General features: G+C 47.5%; 1 protein-coding gene across 2 annotated transcripts in view; it reads right to left on the reverse strand.

Moving 5' to 3' along the window:
• Window positions 1-1,980: 1,980 nt before the first annotated feature.
• Window positions 1,981-20,926, reverse strand: part of UBE2F (ubiquitin-conjugating enzyme E2F (putative)) — a 75,751-nt gene continuing 56,805 nt past the window's right edge. For both annotated transcript variants that reach the window (XM_011929592.1, XM_011929593.1), the window contains 5 exons: window positions 19,458-19,528; window positions 14,546-14,603; window positions 12,654-12,686; window positions 8,649-8,711; window positions 1,981-3,286 (listed from right to left, as the gene is read on the reverse strand). In XM_011929592.1, coding sequence (XP_011784982.1) covers window positions 3,236-3,286; window positions 8,649-8,711; window positions 12,654-12,686; window positions 14,546-14,603; window positions 19,458-19,528 — 276 coding nt within the window. In that variant the 3' untranslated portion in view covers window positions 1,981-3,235. The remainder of the gene's footprint in view (window positions 3,287-8,648; window positions 8,712-12,653; window positions 12,687-14,545; window positions 14,604-19,457; window positions 19,529-20,926) is intronic.

The raw sequence follows: 20,926 nt of genomic DNA on the forward strand, positions 1-20,926 counted from the left end.
AGCAACCCCAGGAACAGCAAGTAGGGTTTGTTCACTGCAGACTGTGACAGAGTTTTGTGATCACCACCACTTGGGAGTTTGCCCTCTGGGATTTTATTTTTCTTTTTTGGGGGTCTAGAATCCAGCAGAAGGGCTATTCAATCTTTCTGCTGCCATAAGAAGAAAAACATGCTGGGCCTATCACCAGATGGCCTTTGAATGGGCTAGGACTCTGCTGAGACTGGCGTAGCTATGAACACTGTTGTGCTCTACACCCCACAAGGTCTTTCCAGACAAGTGTGCAAGTACTACAGACAGAGGAAAATATGCACAGGTGTTTTGAATCATGTGAACGGCCAAATACTAAGGTACATGATCCTTTAAAAGAACGGACATTCACAATGTTTTAGCTCCTGAGCAGCCTCTCAGGCCTCCCCGTGCTTGGAGACGAGGGCAGGTGAAGACAACCCTAACCCAAGACACTGGCTCCCTGTGGTCTGTGCTCTGCAAATAAAGCTGGTGGAAACACCACAGACAACGAGTCGTGGGAGAAAAGGCGAGGGGCACAGCTGAGATCCATTTTCAATATCTGAGTAATACTCTTGCCTTGGCTCCTTAGTAGAAAGACTGCAAAGGGGTAGTCACCAGCTGGTGGTTATTTAGGGGAAGATCAGAGGTAAGATGTGAGCCTTCTGAGAGGCTCACCCTGGAAGTGTTTCCTTCTAGGAGTGCTTGAAAAATATATAGCTTACGCATCAAATTCTAAGCAGTAGTCATAAGAACCCTCTGGAGTCCAGCCAAGAACCAGGATTCAGGAAGCAAAGGTTCTGGATGTCCAACTGGATGTCAGAGCTTCCCAAGAGCTTCAGTTCCCCAAGGGCCTGGCCACTCCCACCTATTTCCAGGACTGGTCTTTTGGCCAAGTCTAGGGATTCCCATTCCCTGACAGATCAGAAATCACCAACGAGTAGCCGGTTGGTTGGGGGCATACGCATTGGAGCCAGAAATGTGACTTTGGCCTGTGAAAGAGGGAGGGGAATGCCAAGAGGTCAAAAAGTCTGGAAGGAAACCAGGTCCCACAGTCACCTAGCAGATCCCAAGGGCCCCACTGGCCAAGCACCCAGGACAACACCAGCTACTTACTCCGATGGGCTGCATCTGAGTGTGCTCCTAAGATGGGGTGTGTGTGCAAAATATTTCTGGGGGATTTCCACTAGACAGAATGGGATGATTCAGTTATCTGGACATTTTAGAAGAATTGCTTAATCCCTGATAATGAGCAAAGTGATTTTCTACTGTGCAGATACTTTGATGTTAGAATAACTGATATTACCACTTTCAGTGTGTCCTGAGGGCACACTGTCTTTCACCTACACTGCATAAATGTTTCCACTGGACAGCAGGCACTGGCATTTCTCCCACAGAAGTGCTCTTCTGAAAAGTCCTGCATCAACACCTGCACCACCAGCCGGGGAACTCCAGGGAGCCCGAGCAACTACTATGGGATGTACCCTGCCTTGGGCCTGGGAATGGCACCAGGCAGAGAACCTTATTTCCTGGGTCACAGGGGGCAGGAATTAGCTGCTGGCCGCCTGCCCTGACTAGAGAGGACGCCTAGTGCTCAGCTGGCAAGTTTCTCTGACACTAGGCAGAGGAAAAGTGTGAAGCTGCAGCACCTCCCTCTCCTAGGCCCTCAGAGGCGGGGATTAATGTGTCTCCTGGAAAAGCCCTGAGTTCCTGAGATGCCATCATTCTCTTTATCTAATCTCACCCTTCCTGCTCTGTGTGGCTCCTTAGCCAGGGGCCACCTTCAAGTCTAATGGGTGCAAAGACAAAGCAAGGCCTACATTCCTCACCTGCTGGGTCTCCGTGACAGAATCTCCGTGAATCAGAGATTCTATAAATTAAGAAAAACAAACTAAACCCAGTAGATGGCAGACAGGGGAATCTAGAGGTCTAAGGAAGCTGGCAGTTAAATCTGAGTGTTAGGCAGGCGGCAAATGAAACTAGACAGACATTTATTTTGCGTTTGATTTCACTGGTTCAAATGTCTACGTGCTGGAGTAAACCCACTTGCCTCTCTTCAGGGCTCTTCCTCTGTAGTACATTAACCTGGCCGAGGATGGCATATGCCACTGTTGACTCCTGGTCCTCCAAGGCCTAGGAGGCTCACCCCACAGGCAGGGCCTGGAGCCACAGCAAACTCAGAAGAAGGCCATAGGTACAGTCTCAGTGACATCAGACATTAGGCTGATTCCTGAGGCATCGCTCCTGTCTCCCAGGACAGCAGGGTCTGATGCTCTGGTAAGTAGCTACCAGGTCACAATCACATGACCACTGCAGAAACATCACCCCCAGCTGGTCCAGGTTCCAGCCAGTTTCCTCTGGGCAGCATGTTACAATGGACTCCCTGCCTTTTTGTTTTGATCATCCAAATCTAGCTTCAAAGGGCTCCAAAACGTCCTCGCCACATCTGGACCTGAAAGCAAGAGCTGATTTTTAAGAGTGAGATTCTTATTGCATTTGGACAAAATGAATAATGTGCCTTTCATATTTTCTTTGTATTTCTCTTCAATAGTTGCTTGACCCAACATCTTTCTGTCTGCTCTATACAATGAAAATACAAACTAAATGAGAATAGAAAAAATAATTAAAGCATTAAATTGTACAAATTACAAATCTGTTCCAAAATATACTTACATTAAATAAAATACGCATTTCAATAAGAGATCTACAGTGAATGACTATGCATTCTGGGAAGCTTCACAACATCTAGGCAGGGCCAACATTCGTGAAAGAAGCTAAGAGATTTTGCATCCAATCACAGTTTGTAGCGGGTGTCTTATTGCCAATCTGCAAGTTACACTGAACACATCATTAGCATCGCTTGTGCAGAAAACCAATTTTGTTTGGGAAAAGGGAAAGCAAGCTCTGGCCTCAATTTTGAGTTCATTACAACTTCTTAAGAATTTCACCAACAGCCTATACAGTACAAGTTCAAAAAAGTAAACATGTTAAGGTAAGCAGACAACTCTTCAGAAGCCCAAACACATTTTCTTGCTGTATTTATGTTGAATTCTCCATCTACAATGAGCAGTCATGAAGATGGTCTTCTTCAGGGCAACATGGTCACAGGACCGGGGCAATCCAGGGGACTGAGAGGGAGCATGAGGACGGGAGAGGGGGCTACCTCTTGCTGTTTCACGTTAGAGACAAACTGTAACACAGTCCATGGGCCTGCAATCGTCCCCTTTTATCATCTGGCATAACGCTTGATGTAGTCATCCACTTTATTCCGGAAGTCCTCCTGTGGAGTAAAAGCATTGGGGACAGAAAGAAGAACAGGAAGAGTGAGTGAGTGAGTAAAGCAGCGCTTCAGGGACAAGTCAGATCCATCAGCACCAAGGCCCCCTGTGGTTGCCAAGGTGGTAGAAGGACTGGGACCTTGAGGAGTCTGAGTGCCATTTGCCACGACCCAGGTGCCTACTGCATGCAAGACACAGTGCTGAGTGTGCTGAGGGGGGGAGCATGCGGAAGGCCTGAGTGGGAGGGACCCTCAGGGGGCACCTATCCCTCCTCATTTCCAGATGGGGAAAGTGGAGCCCAGAAAAGTGTGGTCAAGGTCACAAAGCCAAGACTCCTTTGGCCACAATGGGTCTGAGTCACAGCTACTGCTCTCAGGAAGACCCTTGTTTCTGTATTTGTCTTGTTAGAATGATTTCCCTGGATGCTGCTACCTATTTAAAATGTGCCTGCTCGTCACAGCCCATGTACAGCCCCCCATCTCTTCTGGGCAGGATGACTACACCCTGCCCGGAAGAGAGCTGGGTGTGCCACAGAGCTCCATCCTCATGCATTGAAGTGCAGGTGGCCAGTGACCAAAGGCGGTGTGGACCTAGGAATCACCCCAGGCCAGTATGGGTGGAACAATCTCAGATCTGGGCCACTGTCAGGTTTGTCCCTGGATCTGGTATCCCCAAGGTTACGAGTAAAATCCCATGGGATCGTATGAGCCGTAAGAGTGACTCGGAGCTCTTAACCCTCTCACTCCCACAACACAGCTGCTGGGTCTCGGATGTCGCCGCAGGATCACACTACTTCAGTCACATCAATGCCATGCAGCCCCCACTGCACAGGGAACACAGCACAGTTACCACAGTTCTTAGTGGGCATGAGTTCCATTTCCTTAGCTAAGCCTCAGTCCTCCTGTGTAAGCCTCAGTCTAGCCTCTTTGCTGATTCCACTGCATAATCCCGACACCTGGCAACGTGCAGGGCACACCCAGGCACTTGGTGTATACCTCGCTGCTGCCACGATGCCCTCTCGCAGGGGAGACCCTGCCTGGAGCATGGTCCTGGCCAGCTGGGCACCAGGTGCCTGCCCTCCTGCCACACCCTTAATTAGCACAGTGACCCTTTCCAGGGCCGGCAAGTTCCCAATTTGAAGCTATGGATATGGTCCCATGATTTTCTCTGGTCTCAGGGTGAGAAAGTGGAGTGTTCTGAGTCTACCGAGGTGCCTCTGCCTTGCCAACTTCCCTATTTGTCTACAGGATGGCGTTTGCAGCCTCCCACATGGGCCTTTACCCCGCAACAAAGGGGAGCTGTGCAGAAACCCTATCTGCCCTTTTACAAAACCTTCTCAAGGCCATTTCCACAGTCCCCAGAGCCAGACAATACTGTCAGCTCACAAGGACCCTGCAAACGCTTACAGGATGTAAAATGAAGACCCCATAAATGCCCCTGCCTCTCCATGTTTTGGAGGACAAAAGATGCCATGTACTCTTAGTTGCCCTGTTCACCTCACCCAGCATAGAGCCCAGCATCCATGCCTGCAGCAGGCCCCATGCTCCAGCCTCTGCTGCCTCCCTCCTCCTCTCCTACTGCAAGGGACACAAAGCACAGGGCCCAAGTGAAAACCACAGACTCTGGAGCCACACAGAGGAGGATCCAAGTCCTGGGCTCTGCCTCCGACGGGCTACTCAACCATGGCGAATCTCAGCTTCTTGGCAGCTGTGTCCTCAGCAGCAAAACAGGGATCATAATGGTATCCGGCCCAAGGGGCTGTTGTGAGAAACAAGTGCACTCTGTGTCAAGTGCATGGAAGCGCGCCCGGCTCCTACTCTTCCATTCCTCTGACCTGCGCCAGTCATAATGGCCTCTTTTCTCTGCCCTGACCTCTGCAGCACGTTCCCGCCTCGGGGGCTTTGCACTAGCAGCCAAGGTTTTCTGGAGCGCTCCTCTCTCACCACCCGGCCCTCTGTGGCCCGCTCTCCACCTCACATGCTGTGTTTGTTCACCTATTTTTTTTTTTTCATTTTAATTTTCATTTTTTTTTTTTTGAGATGGAGTTTCGCCCTTTTTGCCCAGGCAGGAGTGCAATGGTGCAATCTCAGTTCACTGCAACCTCCGCCTCCTGGGTTCAAGCGATTCTCCTGACTCAGTCTCCCAAGTAGCTGGAATTACAGGTGCCTGCCACCATGACTGGCTAATTTTTGTATTTTTACTAGAGACGGGGTTTCACCACGTTGGCCAGGCTGGTCTTGAACTCCTGACCTCAGGTGATCTGCCCACCTTGGCTTCCCAAAGTGCTGAGATTACAGGCGTGAGCCACCGCATCTGGTCGTGTTTGTTCGCCTATGCTCCGCCTCCTCCTGCTGGAATGTGTGTGCCACAGGGACAGGGAATGTCATTCCCAGTCATCCCGAGCACTTCGCACCTCCACTGGCACATAAGTGGCCACCAACCAAACAGGTGATGAACGAGTGGACATAAGGAAGCAGCGCTCAACAACTGTGACTATTACTCCGCATGAAGACATGGGTGGGGCTGCGGCACTGCTTAGGCTTCATGTGGAGGCATCACTGTTTGGAGATATTAGGTCCATTTTACTGGGGCTAAAAGTGTATCAGTTGCAAAGTCTTATTTCATACAAATCAGGAATATGAAATCTTATTTCATACAAAGAAAGGTAAAATGGAAGACATCTCTCCACCTGGAGCTGTGGGAGCGCCCCTATTGCCATCACTTTCTATCTGACAAGGCTTGGTCCACAAGGGCTAGTCATTGCCAGCAACAGCAGACAGGAGTACAGCCACAAATGCCTGCAAGGGGTGGGCCAAGGGGCACATTTGCCCAGGGCTTGTCACTGCAGTACCAAGCCCAAGGCTTTGCCAGACAACACAAGCCCATCAGAGCCACTGATGGACGGCAGGGGTCAGGGACTGACTGCTCTCATGGGGAGCTGTGGGCACAGGGCTGCCTCACACCACTGTTATTTCTCTTGAGGACCCCTGCTGCCCCAGCCTTCAAGACAGAGCTCGCCTCCTCGGCAGAACACCAGCCTCAGAGATGGTCTGCTCTGCCCGCCTGCTTGCACTGCACCACTCCCCATGCCCACTGTGCCTGCCACTTGTTTTGTGAGTCTCAGCAGGATGCATGCTGGGTGGCACTTCTCTCGCCTCCCTGTTGGAGGTGCTCCTGCCCACTCTTTGGGGCCGTGGTCAGGCAGTACCTCCTGGTCTGAACTTAGGCTCAAGACTGTAGCGAGGACTTGGCAGGGCACATTTCAAACACCCTATTCGGTAGTGGCACATAGTAGGTCTAACTGACATTAACAGAAGCCAAGGCGCTGAACATTCTGCACGATGTCTAGAACTAGATAGAGGGGTTTTAGAATGGTGTTCAAAGCTACATCAGGTTGGGTGTAGTAATCCCAGCATTTTGGGAGGCTGAGGCGGGTGGGTTGCTTGAGGCCAGGAGTTTGAGACCAGCATGGGCAACATGGTAAAACCCTGTCTCTACTACTAAGAATACAAAAATTAGCCCAGTGTGGTGGCGCGCGCCCATAGTCCCGGATACTCGGGAGGCTGAGGCACAAGAATTGCTTGAACCTGGGAGATGGAGGTTGCTTCTGGAGATGGAGGTGAGCCAAGATTGCACCACTGCACACTCCAGCCTGGGCAACAGACTCTGTTTCAAAAAAAAAAGCAACTTCAGCCAAACGAACAACGGTGGCTGACCGACTGCCACAATGGCAAGGCTGCCACAATGGCAAGGCTGCCGTGGGGAAGCTGGTGCAGGTAATGGAATGTGAGGTTCTACCACCAAATCCAGCCAGAACCCTTCACCTAAGCTGAGCTACCTCGGTGCCAGCCACACACGACCTGCCTCTGCAGGCTCCTGCTCCATGTGCTTTGCACTGGGCCAATGTTAAAGTCATTTCAGACCCCCTTTCCTGACAGCACTTCCCTTCCTCAAGGCTTGTATGCTTTCTTTTATCAGACAGTTAAAACCACTGCTGCCTTGCTGCTCAAGCACAGTGGAAAAGTGACATTCACCGACTATAACTCTTTCAGCTTGGTTTTGTTGTATTTTTTTCTTCCCAGTGAATTTTAATATATTGTTTCTAGGTAAACTGTCTTCCCTAACAGGTGTCTTACTGGAAGACCTCAATGTGGCTCCTGAAATGAATGACTGATCATTTACGCTCTGCATTAGACGAAAAAACCTTTTAGAAGAGGAATTGAAGATTAAAAGTAATGAATAGGGGGAGCTCTCTGAACCTTTACAAGCTCAGGGTGCTGCCCTAAAGATTAAATAAATAAATAAAAATTAAAAACAGTAATGAACAGGATCTCATTATTTTTGGGTAAAAATCACAGTCAAGTTTGTATGAATGTGTACGAGCTCAGCAAAAGGTGTGGAAGGATAAGGTGGGCCGCTGGGGGTCAGGAGGGTGCTGGTGGGTGTGACACTGTCCATTCTCCTTCTCTGTTCCTACCTTTTATTTATTTATTTAAAGATGGGGTCTCACTCTGTCACCCCGGCTGGAGTACAGTGGCACAATCTTGGCTCACTCAACTTCCTGGGCACAAGCAATACTCCCACCTTAGCCTCCTGAGTAGCTGGGACCACAGGCATGTGCCACTATGTCTGGCTGATTTTTGTAAAGACAGAGTTTTGCCATGTTGCCCAGGCTGGTCTCAAACTCCTGAGCTCAAGCAATCTGCCCACCTTGGCCTCCCAAAGGTTGGGATTACAGGTGTAATCACAATGCCACCATGCTAGTGCTATACCTGTTTTAAATTACTCATACTAAATTCTACTAGGAAATCACATCAAAGAAAAAGCACTTCTCAGCTGGGTGCCGGGGCTCATGCCTGTAATCTCAGCACTTTGGAAGGACAAGGCAGGAGGATCGCCTGAGGCCAACAGTTCAAGACCAGCCTGGGCAACAAAGCAAGACTCCGTCTCTACAAAAAATAAAAGTAAAAAAATTAGCTGAGTGTGGTGTCATGCACCTGTAGTCCCAGCTACTCGGGAGGCTGAAGTGGGAGGATCACTTGAGCCCCGGAGGTAGAGGCTGCAGTGAGCCACTAATACAACACTGCACTCCAGCCTGGGTTACAGAGTGAAACCTTGTCTCAAAAAACAAAACAAAACAAAACAAAAAACAAAAAAAATAAACACACACCAATTCTCTCTAACCTTGGGTAAAGCATTTTCCTGAGGTTACATACATTTACTATACCATATTGTTTACAAACTGCTTTGAATTCCAGCTTTGCATCCCACCACTCTCAATTTCTCATTTATCCAATCAAGAGACAGTAGTAATCATCTTTGTGACAAGTATATTAACCTACAATAAGCCTGTTACTGGCTCACCTTGTCCCGCAAATGATGTTCTGCAGCTTCAATATTCAGTGGATCATCAAAATTCAAAAGATCCTTAAAAAGAGAGAAACTTAAAGTAAACACTGGAAGAATTGCTTTTCTGCTGTTAAAAGTCTTCTCTTCATGGCACAGTAAGAGAAGTCTAATTAGCAAATGGCAGACCAAACTGAAGAGCTGAGAATCCCACTAAGAACTCAAGTGCTTATGATATGGAAGTATCGAACATGTGGGCATTTTTTTCAAAATGGTGACTGACAACTGACTGAAAGAAGTCAGAGATATGTTGACATGCAGTTCTACAAAGTTTGGTGAAGATGGAGTAAACTGCAATCACATTCATTTCTGATGCTATTTGTGATAACTGGAGAATGAAAACCACTCTCATTAAGTATTTCCAAATAAAAATCCCCTTCTTTTCCATAAAAATTATCTTTTTCTTTTGTTTTGGAATTAACAGCTTTGACTTTTTGAGCCCATGGGTTCTCTTGGGGCCTTCCCTGGACTTTCCTTTCTCTGCTTCACCAAGCCTCCCATGCAGTCAGTAGGGACAACGTCTGGAACCCGAGCAAATTGCATGGTAGTGTCACTAGGCTCATGTCCCCAGACTCAGGAGAGGGTGCCAGACCCATTCTCCCCTAGAAAAGCACTGCGACGGCTATGCCCCTCAGCCCAAGAAGCACTCTGGACTTTGGACCAAGGCCGCATCTTATCTTCACACTGCTCACACCTCTTGGTGAGAATCAGAGCGGCTTGCTTGGCCGGGGATGGTGGCTCATGTCTATAATCCCAGCACTCTGGGAGGCTGAGGCGGGCGGATCACCTGAGGTCAGGAGTTTGAGACCAGTTTGGCCAGCATGGTGGAACCCTGTCTCCACTAAAAATACGAAAATCAGCCAGGCATGGTGGCGCATGCCTATAATCCCAGCTACCCAGGAGGCTGAGGCAGGAGAATTGCTTGAACCCAGAGGGGGATGTTGCAGTGAGCCGAGATGGCACCACTGCACTCCAGCCTGGGCGACAGAGCAAGACTTGGTCTCAAAAACAAAAAAAAAAAGAAAAAATCAGGGGGCCTCAATCTGTCCTTATGATGAGTCATGGCTTTCCAATGCAGGCTATAGGATGGATCATTGCCAAGACAATCATATTTCTCTTCAGGAATGACGTTAAATTTGGGGACAATGTTCCTGGAGATTAATATGGCTGTGACCATTAAAATGTTATAAAATAGCAAAGAAAAACTGTAAATCTCTATAGTCATTCACAGTTGGAAAATTAGATTCCAAGTCCTAGAAAAAGGCAAAAATGTAAAGTACATTATTAAAGACTGTATCAGACACACAAAATTTCTTATCTTCTTTACTGTATGTTAGACCTAAGATAAATGAGTTGATCAGAATAACCATTAAAGACTTAATTAGCACTTTTTTTTTTTTTTTTTTTTGAGACGGAGTCTCGCTCTGTGGCCCAGGCTGGAGCGCAGTGGCCGGATCTCAGCTCACTGAAAGCTCCGCCTTCCGGGTTTACGCCATTCTCCTGCCTCAGCCTCCCGAGTAGCTGGGACTACAGGTGCCCGCCACTTCGCCCGGCTAGTTTTTTGTATTTTTTTAGTAGAGACGGGGTTTCACCGTGTTAGCCAGGATGGTCTCGATCTCCTGACCTCGTGATCCGCCCGTCTTGGCCTCCCAAAGTGCTGGGATTACAGGCTTGAGCCACCGCGCCCGGCCTAATTAGCACTTTTGATTGGCTTTTTCAGAATTTACTGAGAGCACTTAGAGATGGGAAGTTAGTGTGACTAGGAATTTCGCTCTTGTTGCCCAGGCTGGAGTGCAATGGCGTGATCTCGGCTCACTGCAACCTCCGCCTCCTGGATTCAAGCGATTCTCCTGCCTCAGCCTCCCAAGTAGCTGAGATTACAGGCGCCCGCCACCATGCCTGGCTAATTTTTTGTACTTTTTTTTTTTTTAGTAGCTATGAGATTTCACCATATTGTACAGGCTGGTCTCTAATTTCTGACCTCAGGTGATCTGCTGGCCTCGGTGCCTCCCAAAGTGCTGGAATCACAGACATAAGTCACCGTACCCAGCCAAAAAAATTTTTTTTAAGTTCAAGGAGTCAGCGTTTCTTTCCTCCCATTAATTCCCCTGCAGCAAGTCGCCAGGCAAAACCTACTCAGAGCCAAGGAACCTGGGACAGACATGGTGGGCTCCAGAAAAAATCATCATGGTGGCTGATGACAATGACGGCATGTGGGCCCCTAGAAGTGCCTGAGTTCACACCTGTTCTCTTTGGCTCTCTCAATCAAATCTAGAGATGCCAAGGCTCAATATTACAATGGAGCACAACGGCCAGGCAGATTTCAAATTAGACTCCAGAAATAAAACTTTATTCACTTCAATGAAAAAGCCAAAGACAGAAGCAGAACAAAGTGGCTGAGACCAGCAGAAACTGTCAAGTCCAGGTCTCCATCAGGTAAGGCCTCCCACGGAGATTCAGGGAGATCCTGAAATCACTGGAAGTGCTTGGTTTCTCTGCTTGTGTGATAGACATTCACCAGCTAACATCAGACAGAAAGACAAAAGGTAGGCAGGGACTCAGTTTACTTTGAGGCTCTGCTTTTGCTGAAGATAAGAACACTGTGCCCTCAGATGATGGGACAAGGAAGAGCAGACCCGCCCCTAGTTTAACTGAGTCCTGCAGGTGCCTCTGCTGTAGGCAACAGCCAGTGACCCACATGACACAGGCTAGGAGGATGCTCCTAAAACAGCCCCCTGGCCTGGGTGGACTATCCAAGATCATAGAGGCACCCTTAGGTTTTATCAAAATAGCAAAAACTTTTTTTTCACAAACAGATCTCTGAAGCTTATTTCTTTAAAAGCACCTTTATGAATTAAAAAGTAAAAATTCAAAGGAATGTATAATATTGTATAAAAAAAATCCAACCAACAGCTTTTAGCTGAGTCCATTTAGCCTCTTCCTGCACTAGGGCCATTGTCTGAGAAATGCTATTTCCTGAGAACAGCAAACTTCAGCAGCTCATCACTGACAAAAAGACAACAACTCTGAGGTTCTGGACTCGTGAAAAAACCTTCAAGGCTGGGTAACCACAAAATCATCCACCCCAACCAGGACACCTGCGAGGTGACAGGGCCACTCCTTGGGCTGGCTAGTGTAGCCACAGGCACAGACATGGACTGGGCCAAGTGACCCCAGGGTAACAGCCACCCTGCTGGAAGGGGCTAAGGCAAGTGGAACCAACCTCATCCCCTAGAAACTGGGGTCAGCCACCTCAGCAGGGCAGAAGTGAGACTGCTGTAGCCCCTGCCCCAGACAACCTCCCCACGTGTCACTCCAAAGGCCCCTCATTCCCCACCTCACTATTCTACTTCTGACTCATAAAACAGAAACAGCAGAAAGGGGTAACTATGTAACTATTTGCATGGGGGGTTATTTTTTCATTTTTTTTTTTTTAGAGACAGGTCTTGCTATGTTGCCCAGGCTGGTCTTGAACTCATAGGCTCAAGTGATCTGCCTGCCTCAGTCTCCCAACGTGCTAGGATTACAAGTGTGAGCCACCATGCCCAGCAAGCATGTTTTTTGGGGGTTTTTGTGTGTATCTGTCTGTTTTTGAGGCAGATCTCTGTCACCCAGGCTGGAGTACAGTGGTACAATCTCAGCTCACTGCAACCTCTGCTTCCCGGGCTCACGCAATTCTTCCACCTCAGCCTTCCAAGTAGCTGGGACTACAGACATGTGACACTATGCCCAACTAATTTTTCTATTTTTTGTAGAGACTGGTTTTGTTACATTGCCCAGGCTGGCCTCGAACTCCTGGGCTCAAGTGGGGATCCGCCCAAAGTGCCAGGATTACAGGCGTGAGCCACTGTGCCCACTCCACATTTCATTTTTTAACATGGTTTTGTGTTAACGTTAATGTAATGTCTAAAACCAGCAACAAGGAAATCGAGAAAAACTTGGGATTTTGATCACTGTACTTACAGTAAACAAAGAGTTTAATCCCCAAACGACATCCTGAAATAAAAAAGAAAACAGAAAACAAGTTTCAGGCCATTGTGCACCTGTATGCATCTGTAAACCCATGATCAAGAAATATGCATTGTACTGTATCAAAACCTGTCTTCAGCATGGCTTGTTTTTCTCAAGATAGAAAATTAAAATAACTTGTCTTCAAGTGTAACAACAAACTCTGGAAAATTCAAAGAGGTGAGCAGTCTCTGGTAGTGAATATAAAATCAAAGACAGCATCAGCTGCCCTCCCAGTCAGACCTGACAAGCCTAATTCTGCACGACAGGGCCCGCAGGCCAGTGTCTGCACAGGGGCTCTACCTTGAATCACCTCTTAGCTGTTACCACCAAATATGGTTCTGACTTCTAAAAAGTCACCTTCAAAATAAAGTCTGTTGTTTTTACATCTACTGCCCCTTGCAGTCGTAGATAAGTTAATTACACCTTATCCTATTAAGTTTTCTTAATGATTTTGCGTTAGTTATTTAAAGAATAATGGAAGATTCACAATTCAAGGATCAGAGATTTTCTTTTTTTTTTTTTTTTTTTGAGACAGAGTCTCGCTCTGTCACCCGGGCTGGAGTGCAGCGGCTGGATCTCAGCTCACTGCAAGCTCCGCCTCCCGAGTTTACGCCATTCTCCTGCCTCAGCCTCCCGCTGGGACAGGGTTTCACCGTGTTAGCCAGGATGGTCTCGATCTCCTGACCTCGTGATTCGCCCGTCTCGGCCTCCCAAAGTGCTGGGATTACAGGCTTGAGCCACCGCGCCCGGCCCAGAGATTTTCATTAAATAAAACTGAAAGCCAGAGTTGTTCTATCTGTACTGACTTGCTATCTGTGAATCACAAATTCATTCTCCATTTTCCTCTTCATCAACTCAAGAGTTTCGTCCTTTTTAGGCCTATTCTCACGCTCCTCCCCTACTCTTTGCTAGTTGGTAATTTTATTTGCCCTTCTCTGTTTTCTCTAGTCCATCAATCCATCCACCCACCCATCCCTGACCTTCCGATGTGAGCCAGGCCTAGGGTTGGAGTGTGGGTCAAGGTGAGCCCTCAGCCTGAGGAGGGGGATGGACAGGCGGGCAGGTCAGCAGGCCAGCACTGTTCACGAGACGTATTCCCCAGAGCACCCACCCTGGGAGGAGAGGCTCCGGAGGCAATGACAGCCATCTGAGCCCCAGGGGAGCAGGAGTCTGCCAGGGAGAGAGGGCTGGAGGAGAGGGCCACCTTCCAGGTAGAGACACGGCCTGCAGAGGGAAAGTTTTGAGAGGGAAGGACATTTCTAGAGCGTGGGGAGAGGCTAAGAAAAGGGTGTGGGTTGCCCATGGTGGCAGAGACTACAGCTTGGAGGAGCTCGGTCAGGACTGCATGCAGTCTGCAGTGTTCCCTGATGCAGGGCCAGGGCCAAAAGCCTCTTCCTGTGCTGTTCCCCTAGGGTCCCTGCTTGGTGTTAGGTACCCAACACCTGACAGTCTTCTCTGGCCATAGGGAGTAGTCTGCACATCAATTTGCTGCTCCTTCTCCAACACCTAGTGGCCAGAAGAGCTCAAGACATTCCTGTTGAATGAATGGTGGCCATGAGGTTTCCTATGTGGCGAGTGGTTTGGTGGTGAAGCCTGCAGTTTGGGCTCCTATCTCTGGTTCTAGAATGGTGCCCGGCAAAGCCAACAAGGATGCTCATCCGGCCCAAACTGACTGAGGTCAGTGACTGGCTAAGTAGCCCAGGCAGCAGGGAGAAGAGGAGGCAGGTTGTGTCTGGCCACTGGTGTGGATGTGACAGGCAAGGACATGTGCTGCTTTCTCAGGAGGCTGGCTACTGCAGGGAGAGGACCACAGGGACAACTCATGATCAAGGCACAGACTCTACCTTTAATGTTCTTGTGGGAGCCCAGCCAGTGCCATCAATCGAATGTTCTCTCAGTAAACTGAAAAAGACAAACACACAGTGGTTAGTGAGGAGCAGCCACAGGTGCCTGCACGCTGCCGACTAGTCCTCTTGGTGCGTGTTTTGTCTTTATGCCATGCAGGAAAACTACTTTTTATTAAACCCATCCTTTCCTCTGTGGCTTCTCAGTTTCCTCTTGCTGAGGAAGGCATTTCTACCTCCAAGGTTATATACATATTCAAGTATAACGTCTTGTGTTATGTTTGTCTATTTGTTGTAATACTTGACATGGAAGTTTTAGGCAGAGAAAAAGCATGTTTAAAACAACACACAAAGAACATCTGTCAATTTAATGTTCAGAAAATGGCAATGGTGGCTGGGTATGGTGGCTTATGCCTGTAAGCCCAGCATTCTGGGAGGACGAGGTAAGGTGGGAGGATCGCTTGGGTCCAGGAGTTTGAAACCAGTCTGGGCAACACAGTGATACCCTGTCTCTACTAAAAATTAAAAATTAGCCAGGCATAGTAGTACACGCCTGTAGTCCCAAAGGCGGGAGGACTGCTTGAGTCCAGGAGTTCGAGGCTGCAGTGAGCTGTGACGGCGCCCCTGTACTCCAGCCTGGGAATAGTGTGAGGCCCTGTCTCCAAAAGGAAAAAAAAAAAGAAAAGAAAATGACAATGGCAACAAAATGACAAGATGACAACAGGAGTAACTGAAGCTTAGAGCTTATTATGTGTATGTCAGGCACAATCCTAGGTGCTGTGCCATTAAATTCACTTAATGCCTATAACCACCCGTGAAGGAAGGATCACTGTTTCCCTGTCTTATACAGGAGGAAACCAAGGCACAGAGAAGGCAGGCCCAAGGGCACATGCCTCATGAACAGTGTTGTTCCTCCAACCCAGGCAGCTCACGGGCACCAACATTCTGAAACACTGTTGATGCAGGTTAACAACAATGGGAGCTCTGAGCGTATGACATTTTAATAACTGGGTTTTTTTTTTTAAGTTCAAAAGAAAATGCTTGAGGATAGAAGATTAATGCACAATTCTGAATTTCAATCACTCCTTAGGTGAGGGCCCATGCTCAGGGAAGGCACACCAGGATTCAGAGGTCCAGTGAGGCCCCATTTCTGAAGCTGGTACCTGAGAGTCCTGGTCCTGACTGTCTATCAGCTGTAAGGCACACCATATACTCTCATGGAAATGATCATTCCAGTGCTCACTTCCGCAGCACATATGCTCAAACTGGGATGATACAGAGAAGATTAGCATTTTCACAATAATCTCAAAAAGTAAAAAAAAAATTTAAATAATTTTAAAAAGATTAAATGATCATTCCATACTTTGAAAAAGTCTAATTTATTGCCAAACTTCCTTCTGGAGATAAAATTACTTTTGCATTTGTTGAATTATTATGCTGTGGCTTTGATCTGTCCATAAAATATCAGGCTGTAGAGGCTGTAATTGTTACCTCTGATAAACTTTTTTGAATTAGAGCATGTTGAAATTCACAAAAGTCAATTTAGATCAGGAGAAAAATATGTAGAGTTTGAATCAAAGCTATAATCTTAATTGTCTATGAAGAGCAGTTAAAAAAAACAGATAACCTTAAATTGACCATTAAAATTTACTTTTGCCTTAAAAAGAAAAAACGAAGGCCGGGCGTGGTGGCTCAACCCTGTAATCCCAGCACTTTGGGAGGCCGAGACAGGTGGATCACGAGGTCAGGAGATCGAGACCATCCTGGCTAACACAGTGAAACCCCGTCTCTACTAAAAAAATACAAAAAACTAGCCGGGCGAGGTGGCGGGTGCCTGTAGTCCCAGCTACTTGGGAGGCTGAGGCAGGAGAATGGCATGAACCTGGGAGGCTGAGCTTGCAGTGACCTCAGATCCGGCCACTGCACTCCAGCCTGGGCGACAGAGCGAGACTCTGTCTCAAGAAAAAAAAGAAAAAAGGAAAACTCAAATCACATACCCTACCAACTGGGTGGATGTCTTTCTACCCAATAGAGGTATTGGTGACCTGTGGATGTGAATCGTCAACTTCTGAATAACTTTTTTGGGAATCAAGTCAAATCCTAGTGGCTATATTTTGTTACTAGAGTCGAAGAATTATTTCTGATCTAGCTAATCATTTTCTTATATAGATCTTAATGCAACCTTCAGTTATATATTTGTCATTTATTTATTGAATGCCTGTTTCATCCATAAAAGCAGGGAATTCTAATTCTTCTGCCAGTGCCTAAGTTCAATCAACATTAGCTGAATGAAGGAGAAGGAAGCTCACCCTGAGCTTTGCTGTCAACAGCACAGCCAGAGCAGGAGGGCTTTGCATCTGGCCGGGGTAGGGAATGGGGAGGCAAGGCCGGTCCCAGCATGTGGTGGTCACTGGTCTGGACAGCAGTGAGGCCCATCAGGGGTGCAGTGCCCCCAGTCACTGAGGAAGTTCTAGCCTGGCCTCACAGAGGACAGTCCCAGCAACAGCTCAGGAGACAGAGACACTCGGCTGTCAGAGATGTCATTAAGCAAGGAGACAGAGGACACCCCAGGAACTGTAATAGAAGCTTAGGCTCTAGGAGAAGCTTCGACTGAGCTCTTGACCTAGGCCCTCCAGTCCCACAGACATGGAGCCTCTGACCTTGTGTCAGAGCAGGGGAAGGGTCCCTGCTGGGACAACAAGGTGGAGCCAGGGCAAATCTCTCTAAAAGAGGAAGGTGCTCCTGTGTGCCAGAAATGAAAGGCCCATGGAGCACCAGGCATCCATCAGTCCTGCTGTGGGAAGGGCCTGATTAGCTGCTGTCCAGTGGTCACCACAAACCAGAGGTGTGGCTGGGCTTTTCTTTCCCTTTATTCAGGACACACCATAAAGCTGCCACTGGACACTGTCTGCTTTTCACTAACAAGGTGGTCCCTGTACATCAGTCTGACACATTATTTCCTTAGATTAAATCCCTAGAAGTGCAGCGGACAAGTCCAAGGGTACATACAAGTTAAAGGTAGTCTACATGGCTGAAGGGCCAATGAAAGGTGTGCAAATATACACACCCTCCAACGAGAGAGCCTGCTCGCTCTCTGTCACACACTCCCTGCCCCACCACCAAGTATCTACCTTTGTGCCTGCCAATCTGATAAGTGGTAAGCCACACCTCATGGTTTTCTGCACCTTTCTCTGGTTACCGATGAGAGTGAACATCTCCTCAGATATTTACTGCCCACTTTTATTTCTCCTTTTATGAATCACCTGTTTGTAGCCAATGCCACATTTTTCCGGAGGACGTATCCATCTTTTTTTAATGAATAGTAAGGACTATTTACATACGAAGGATTTTAATCCAGCTGATCATTTCTCCTTCCATTTTGTGTTTTTAATTTTTATGTGGTCAAATCTGACAATCTTTTTCCTTAAGATGTCTGGCTTTTATATCAGGATACCATCTGTTTATCCTTATCAGGCTTTGCTAATCATCTGATTTCCCAGAAGATGGCAAAAAGGACAAGAGAGCTTCCTATTCTGCACCCAATTCTGAATAAGGCAGGGGCAAGACAGGTAAGTAGAGTATGGCCCCCCAGAAAGTGAGCCAGGTGTCCTCACAAGCACAGGAGGAAGCGGGGCAGTGGGGGCCTGGGCCAAACTCATTTATAACCTGCAACTAAAGATAGTGGAATTTTAACATTTCAATACGCAAAGGACAGATACTTCAAAGAGAAGATGCTTTTTTAAAAAAGGTATGTCTGGTAAAATGTATTTTTAACTATCTATGAAAAATGAGGCTGATACTGAAGAAAGGGAGCAGTATATACAAAAATGAAAGGGGCAAATGGGCACTAACTGTACTTGTGAAGAGAAAGGCATCCTGAGGTAAGATTTCCAGCAGCCAGAGTTTACACATTTCCTTTCAAAGGTGACTAGTGTTTACTAAGGAGAGAGGAACGAAAGAAAAGAGATACGGAGGTTGAGCATGAGAACTGACTTAGGCCACTAATTGCATGAGAACTGACTTAGGCCACTAATTGCATTTCATGTCAAAAGTAGGAGAAATGTGCTAAGAAAACACTTTGTGCCTACTTTCCAAGCTGGCTAAGTGTGAGGCACATACGGATCAAATGCCTAGCTTAAAGTCCCACAGCTGCCCCGGGCGGCGGGGCGGGGGCAGCAAGCTGGACTCAGGTCCAGGTGGTCTGATATCAAAGCCCCTGCAATCAACCTCGCTGCCTTAAAGTGATGAAAGGGACAAAGCGCAAAAAAAAATAAAGCCTAAACGTGAAACTTACTTTAAAAACCAACCAATCCACCCATACATCTTTTCCAGCAGCCTTAGGAGGAGAAATCACTGATCCCTGATGTTCTGCCCAGGCCAGGGATCAGGGACACAAGTCACAGCAGACACGAAGCTCTGAGAGGCTGCCTGCCCTAAGTGACCTGACACCTATTAGGACCATTTTGGTAGAGAGAAGGCAGCTTAAATACAAGTGCCCAAGGTTGTCTTAAGCCTGCTATCTACATTTTTTCTCCTGGGTATCTATTGTTAATCATATTTTCTCATCTTAGCTAAAATCAGCCACATGGAGGGAATGTGGTCTCTCATTTAAATCGGGGGGAACAAGGCAAGGGACCCCAAAGGTCCATCCTGGGCAAGCAAGGAGGCTGCACTATGAACTTGGTAGGGCTGTGGCCCCCAGAGGGCCATGAGAGGACACTGGTCTAGAGGCAGAAGGTAGGGTAGGGTTTGGGAGCAGGCAGGCAACCACAGCTACTTCAGCTGAGTTCAAGCCCGTCCTAATCTTGGGCATGCCTCAAAATCCCCTCTCAGAGGAGACAACATGTTTAAAAGCCCAATGCTCACACATGACACTCACGAATGTAGAAGAAAGAAAAGACAAGAAACTTACCTCAGACATATTTCCCCTGTCTCTGTGATGTTGGGGTGCCAGATCTTGGTCAGGCATTTCACTTTGGGAGGCTGCAACACAGAGAGAATGAGAGATCACACTCACAGTCTCTGCAAATCACATATCCAGGCCAGAGCCTTACCACATACCCTATCTAGACGCTTGTTTCACGGCTTACTCAGCGTGCAGTTTGACTCGCTGAGCATGTGTTCAACCTTGAATACTGGCTCACCTCACCCACGAGGCATGTGTTGATGGGCTGCGTCCACAAGGGCTAGTCTCAGCAGCAAAGTCTACCCCATGGGCTTCTGAGCACCTCTCTACGAGCCCCAAATGTCCTGCCAGCTGACAGTGCTGGTGACTGGACCTCTGTCACCTCCCACACCCCCTGGGTTTGGGACTGCAGGTATCCACAGTGCACTCTAGGGAATAGTTCTGCATCCTCTGGGCCCAAATCCAACCAGAAGCCCCAGATTCCTTTGCACTACAAGTTACTATGGCTGAAAGTTACTGCTCCTTGCAAGAACAGCCTGTTCCCTTTGCTGGATTTTTCTGAAGATGCTACTATCACATACATTTTCCTAGATGAAAGCCCTAGTCCACTTAATATTTAAAGGAGAGAAAGAGAATGAAAATGAATTTGTGGGGATAAAGTATATGAACATCATTTATGACTTGGCATGTTTGGATAAAGTTCTTTTAAGATTTTTCTAGGTCAGGCATGTGGCTCACTTAGGGAGGCCACCTAAGAGAAGAAAATATGATTAATGCCCAGGAGAAAAAAATCTCAGCACTTTGGGAGGTCGAGGTGGGAGGATCGCTTGAGGCCAAGGGTTTGATATCAGCCAGGGCAATATAGCAGGACTCTGTCTCTCCAGGAAAAAAAAAAAAAAAGAGCTGGGCATGGTAGCTCCTGCTTGTAGTCCCAGCTACTCAGGAGGCTGAGGTGGGAGAATCACTTGAGCTCAGAAGTTGTAGGCTGCAGTGAACTATGATCACACCATTGTACTCCAGCCTGGGTGACAGAGTGAGACCCTGCCTCCAAACCAGAAAACCAAACCAAACCAAACCAAACAGATGTCTCTGTTACAAAGGCAATCCGTACTCAAGAGAAAAGGACAACAGAAATGAAAAGAAATACGTAAATATATAATAAATTATGCTGTCTTTCACTTTTGCTTTTTATGTAAGAATATATACACTCCATCAAAATGCTACCCAGAAATTATGTGACACCTGAAGTACATGTGTTTATGCCTCTTTTCTAGGCCATATACATATTGTGCATGCAGCATGCTCATTTTTCTTTACAGAAGAAAGCTGTGCTACGTATGTTTTCGTTATTTCTGCCATCGTTTCAGATGGTGTCCTGCCTTCCATGGTACACCTGCCCGAGTTTAACAAGCACTTCCCTACCTCTGGGCCCTCAGGTTGCTTCCTCTTCTCCCAACTGTGCTCTATCAATGCCG

The sequence above is a fragment of the Colobus angolensis genome, unplaced genomic scaffold, assembly GCF_000951035.1.
Source record: "Colobus angolensis palliatus isolate OR3802 unplaced genomic scaffold, Cang.pa_1.0 Scaffold82, whole genome shotgun sequence".
Taxonomy (NCBI): Eukaryota; Metazoa; Chordata; class Mammalia; order Primates; family Cercopithecidae; genus Colobus; species Colobus angolensis.